Source organism: Leucoraja erinacea, chromosome 1 (assembly GCF_028641065.1).
Source record: "Leucoraja erinacea ecotype New England chromosome 1, Leri_hhj_1, whole genome shotgun sequence".
Lineage (NCBI taxonomy): Eukaryota > Metazoa > Chordata > Chondrichthyes > Rajiformes > Rajidae > Leucoraja > Leucoraja erinaceus.
Window position 1 is genome coordinate 37,084,291 of NC_073377.1, and position 6,242 is coordinate 37,090,532.

At 40.3% G+C, this 6,242-nt stretch overlaps 1 protein-coding gene across 1 annotated transcript in view; it reads left to right on the top strand.

The window, feature by feature from the left end:
* Nucleotides 1–3,416, top strand: part of gba2 (glucosidase, beta (bile acid) 2) — a 63,568-nt gene extending 60,152 nt beyond the window's left edge. Inside the window, exons 16-17 of the mRNA XM_055633076.1 lie at nt 515–706; nt 2,201–3,416. Coding sequence (XP_055489051.1) covers nt 515–706; nt 2,201–2,383 — 375 coding nt within the window. The 3' untranslated portion in view covers nt 2,384–3,416. The remainder of the gene's footprint in view (nt 1–514; nt 707–2,200) is intronic.
* Nucleotides 3,417–6,242: the final 2,826 nt, after the last annotated feature.

The following is a 6,242-nucleotide window of genomic DNA, read 5'->3' on the forward strand; positions in this document are numbered from 1 at the left end:
TTACAGTGCCAGAGACCCGGGTTTGATCTTGAATACGGGTAGTGTCTGTACGGAGTTTGTACGTTCTCCTTCTGACGGCGTGGGTTTTCTTGTGTGCTCTGATTTCCTCCCATACTCCAAACATGTACAGGTTTTCAGTTCATTGGCTGTGTAGGATAGTATTAGTGCATGGGGTGATCTCTGGTCGGCGCAAACACGTTGAGCTGAAGACCCTGTTTCCGCACTGTATCTCTAAAGTCTCTGCAGTGTCTTTAATTTATTTTAAATTTTGTACAGTATGTGAAATCTGTAAAAAATGTGTTGCATTTTTAAGGGCCTTTTGGGCAGGAAATGAAGTGACACAGACCACGTGCAGGCAGCTGATTTCATAAAACCTGTCAGTGAGCGGTGAAATCCAAATCTGAACACAAATTCCGAGTTGGTTACATTTTAATTGATTATCTCAGCTGATTAGGATAAAAATAATGAGAATCTGAAGGATTTGCATCTGAACTATTTTGCTTTATATTTGCAGGTATTTCCAAAATCTCATATACAATGTGCACTAAAGACGATTTTTGAATTAAATGTAATGAGTTTTGCTAATGGATTAATGGGAGCAGTGAATGGAATGCGACCTGATGGTACAATTGACACATCCAGTGTCCAGTCAGATGAAGTTTGGACAGGAGTGGTCTATGGTCTGGCAGCCACAATGATACAAGAGGTGAGTTGTTAAAATATAATTTTGAACTTGTGGTTACGCACATTATTCCTGTAAAATGTTTATATTGTTGAGTTTTGGACTAAAATAATTAACTGGAAATGGTGGAATGTGAAAGAGCTGGGGATACTCACTGGATCAGGCAGGATATGTGGAAAGAAATTGTTATTTTTGTTGATCCTCCATCTCTTCATCAGTTGTGGTGAAGAGTCGCCCCTTCACAGATCTCCAACATTTAAAAAAAAAAAATTATATTCTGCTTGTTTATAATTGAGGAAATGTTTGCATGTTTGAGTTTCAAGATTTACAGTGTATAGTGAACTACACTGGTAGTTTGAAAATAGTGTTCATTTGAGCATATTGGCTTTGAGCATATTTTAGTTACAAATTATGCCTATTGGCAGTGGCGGACTGGGTCTAAAAATATTGGTTGCCAGGAGACAAAGGGGGCCCACCCACAACTACAATGCTGTCATTTAACAGGGGCCCACTTGCCATCACTTGCTATCACTTCATCAGGGGCCCACTTGCCTTCGGGCAAGCTGACACCCTGGCCAGTCCGCCACTGCCTATTGGACCTACTTTCATTAATCTCCATTTCATCCAAATCCTTTAATGGAAATTGCTACAATTTAGAAATGAGTGATTGCAAGATATTTGTCACTTTTTGAATGTCATGCTGATCAAACATCTTACTGGAGGTCTACTTGGAAGATGAAGCCTAATTGAAATCCACAGTTTTATATGATTGTATGCATACGCTTGTTTTAAATTTATACTGGACTTGTGTAGTTTCGTGGCTGCTGAAATCTTGCCACAGGTAATCCTGGAATTCATATGAACAAATTTAATGCAAGTAATCGTCCAAAGCAAATGTCAAATTAATACTTCCCAGTACTGCTGCAATTTTATTTTGCCTGCACACCATCCAGAAACACGTTGCAGAAGTGATAATGGAGAGTATCAATAATTAGATCCATGAGCAGTTTAAAGGATAGGTGAATGTGAAGTATATTCATGTGCATGTTAATTTTTTTGGAAGAACTTCATGGTGTTGAAAAGGTGCCAATAGTTTTGAATGATTTAATTAGTAGTTCTGACATATCTCATGCATGTACTTGGGGCATTGTCATGAATAATCCATGCAGCAAGCCGTATTTTGATTGAAAAAATCTAGTTGGAATATACACTTGTGGCTTTCGGGGAAGGACAAAATTAGATGGTGCTTTCTCTTGCAGTGCAACATAGAAATGCCAATCATGTCATTGAAATGGGATTCAAATATGAAAAACATGCACAAAAAGCTTTCCAAAACTTGTTTGTGTTGAAAGTATTAACCCAAAGATAAACCTAACATAAGAGCACAAATTTGCATTTGACTTTGTATATCATTGAAATCCCTGTGGTATATTTGGAAGAATAAGGAAACTTTGAACAATATCCACACTATTTTGATAAAGGCTAATGCATTATAATTTTTTTTTCTGGGGATTACAGGGACTTGTCAATGAAGGTTTCAAAACTGCAGAAGGTGCCTACAGGACCGTGTGGGAACGGCTTGGCATGGCTTTTCAGACCCCAGAAGCTTACTGCAAGAAGAACGTTTATCGTTCGCTGGCATATATGAGACCGTTAAGCATTTGGAGTATGCAATTAGCACTAAACAAAATACATAACTGAGTCAACTGATCCTTTAGTTATCTTTTGATGATATTGGTCATTTTTAGGCCATTTCTTATTGTATTCTTTTGCTTTGTTCATTCAGTAATGTACCACTGCTCGCAACTGCAATTTTGGATGTGTTCCATATACCATTATTATTGTTTTAAATGTATTCATGAATGTATTTAAAACATGTATATTCCTTTTTGTTGCGTAATTCCAATAATAATTTTGAGTAATAATTCATTGAGGAGCATGCATGATTATCTAGCTTTCAATTATATCAATTAATATCCTTAAAAATAAATAATCGACCCTTTATACTTGAGCATTGGTATATCCATTAAAATAGAATGGCTGAACAATAAAAATTGTAATGCAGGGAAACTGACATGTTAACATATTCAAATCTATAGAAAATCCTCCGATTTACTGTGGCTCTATATTTACCATGAGAATTGGCCTTTCAGTCAGCCATGATAGTTGTTAATGTTAATGCAAAAGTCATGATTATTTTGGCACGGAACAATTATTATTGTAGAGTGGCAGGTTAATATTTAAACGTTGTTTGCTTTCAGGCATAAAGTGTCAATGATTCCTGATTCAGATCAATCAATTATTAAATTTGCTAATATTTTTAACCCAGATTTCAAATTTCATTTCTGGTAAGATTTGCTTTGATTGCAATGTCAAAATTGAAAAATATAGTATCTATGAATATGTAAGGTCATGAACAGCATATTTGCACATTTATTTATATAATCGGTCAAAATTGGGAAACAAATAGTTGTGAATATATTGATTTAAAGTATTTCTGCTTGTATTCCTAGTTTAACTGAAACAAAGAGGCTTAAATAAGGCACTTCTATTCGGGTTAATTTTAGATATACTTTTGTGTACATAGCAAATATTTAACACCAAATGAATTGTCTGATTTAAATCCACAAAGAATAAAATGATCTGTACATTTTGACTGTTTGCAAATTGTTTATAGGATTTTTTTGTCGACTTAAACTTGAATACAGTTGAGTAAATAATAATTTAGAACAAAGTGTCCAAAAATTTGTTATTATTTACTGGTTGTTTAGTATTTATTTACTCTTGTATAAAACAGTTACATATCTCATTGTTTAATTGAATCTGAAGTGCAAGGATTTCAGGGGTTTAAGTGCAAATCGGTAATCATTTCCCTTTCCCATCCGTGGGAACCACTCCTTCTGCAACACCTTGGTTCACTTATCCCTTCCCACCACCTCCCAGGTACGTTCCCCTGCAGGATAATGCAACGCCTGTCCTTGTACCTCCTCCTTAAACTCCATCCAGGGACCCCGACAGTCCTTCCGTGTTAGACAGAGGTTCACATGTACTGGAGAAGTATCTTGACCCGAAACGTCACCCATTGCTGCTCTCCAGAGATGCTGCCTGTCCCGCTGAGTTACTTCAGCATTTTGTGTCCTATCTTCAGTGTAAACCAGTATCTGCAGTTTCTTCCTTCACATGTTCCACCTCTTAACTGCATCTAAGTTCAAGTTGCATTTATTGTCACATGTACCAATCAGTGCAGTGAGATTTGAGTTACCATACAGCCATACAAATAAAAATAGCACAATACAATCAATCAATCAATCAATCAACCTTTATTGTCATCTTGCAAGCAACAAGTACAGTGCAAAATGAAAAGACGTTTCCCAGTGAATAGCGGAGCCTCGCACATGAAATTTAAAACACTTCTCACATAATAACACTAAAAAAACAATCCAGTCCCTGATGGAACAGAATAAATAGTTAAAATCAGGTAAAAAACACAATGTTAAAATGCAGTAAACCAATCATAAAATAGAATAGAATTTAACACAATAGAATTTAACATGAACATCCCCACACAGTGGAATCAACGTTTCCCATGATACTAGAAGATACTAAAGCTTAAGAGAGCATACCACCAGATTCAGAAACAGTATACTGTCCGCTTCTTTGGCCTACCTCATTGTGAACATGAGAGATTGTCTCTGGAATTGTCATTTTGGTGCTGAATCCCATATTCTACACTTTCTCTTTGGTCTCTACCTATTGTACTTGAGTTTAACTGATTGGATAGCATACAAAAACAAAGCGTTGCACCATACCTACAAGATACATTTATTTGTCACATGTACCGATTTGTACAGTGAAATGTGTGGTCGCCATACAGCCATATGAATAATAGACCACAGAACACGATAGACTTTAACGCAGACATCCCCACACAGCGGGATCAAAGTTTCCCACTATGAGGGAAGGCTCCAAAATTCAGTCATCCTCCTCTGTTGTTCTCCGTTGAACCCCCTGCTGTTGCCGCTACGTGCGGCCCGTTGTTCAGGCCGGCTTGCCAGGGTGATGGAAGTCCAACGTCTGGACTGGAGGACATCCGAGTTGGCCACCTCCTACCGGAGTCCGCAGCTCCCGAAGTCCACAGGCCGCGCTGGGCGGAGGTTCAACGCTGGCGGCCCTCGGCAAAGGGCCCCAGGACTCCGCTATGTTGAAGTCAGTGCCGCCTGCGCTGGAAGCGCTACGAACCATAGCTCCGATGTTAAAGTAGCAGGCCCAGCACCCGGAACTTCAACGCCGATCCAGGTAAGCAATCGTCCGCTCCGCGATGTATCCAGCGCTGCGCCGTCGCTGCTGAAGCTCTGGTCTGGGTCCCCGGCAAGAAAGGCCGCTCCAATCCAGGTGGTAGGCTACGAGGAGTTTGGCGAGGACGCGACTCGGAGGATAGTCGCATCCTCGCCAGGAAGTGACTGGGAAACGGTTTCCCCCTTACCCTACCCCCCTCCCCCACATAGAAAAGCTAAAGAAATCTCCAAAACAAACTTGTAAAGCTGACTAAAAATTTAAAAAAAGACAGAAAAACAGACAGACTGCAGGCAGAGGCTGCCATCAATGCGGCGCCCCTAGTGGCCTTGGTAACATGACAATGTTAAACCTAACTGAGGATTTATGTAGGAAGGAACGGCAGACGCTCGTATACACCAAAGAAAGACACAAAATGCTGGAGGAACTCCGACTATACTCTTGAGTATTTAAACTGATAGGGAGAACCATCAATGATGTGAAATAACAGCTAAATCGGGCTCCAGCTGCATTTGGAGCATTATGTGCCATTCTGGTGGCTTTGGAGTGGGTGCAGAAGAAGTTTACCAAAATGATGACCGCATTTGAGGATATAAACTACAAGGAGTGGTTAGATGGAGGTGGATTAAACTGTTGTAGTTGCTTTCCGTGCGCAGGGTGTCACACTGGAGACCGGCTAATCGTTACCAAGAAGATCGGACTGTTAAGGGAGAACTCAGCGGGTCAGGCATCACATGTGGAGAAACATAGGTTTCTGACAATGGACACAAAATGTTGGAGTAACTAGTGGGACAGACAGCATCTCTGGATGGAAGATAGACACAAAATACTGGAGTAGCTCAGCAGGACAGGCATCATATCTGGGGAGAAGGAATGGGTGATGTTTTGGGTCGAGACCCTTCAGACTGATGTCAGGGGAATGGGGGGACAAAGATAGAATGTAGTGGAGACAATAAGGCTCGTGGGAGAACTGTGAAGGGGGAGTGGACGGAGAGAGAGAGGGGGTAAGCAAGGGCTATTTGAAGTTGGAGGTCAATGTTCATACCGCTGGGGTGTAAACAACCCAAGTGAAATATGAGATGCTGTTCCTCCAATTTGTGCTGGACCTCACTCAGGATAGAAAGGTCAGATTGGGAATGGGAGAGGGAGCAAATCAGATTAGTTCAGGTGGACTGAGCCGAAACGATCGCCGAGCCTTCGCTTGATCTCGCCGATGTAGAGACGTTTACACCTGGAACAGCGGATGCAGTAGATGAGGTTGGAGGAG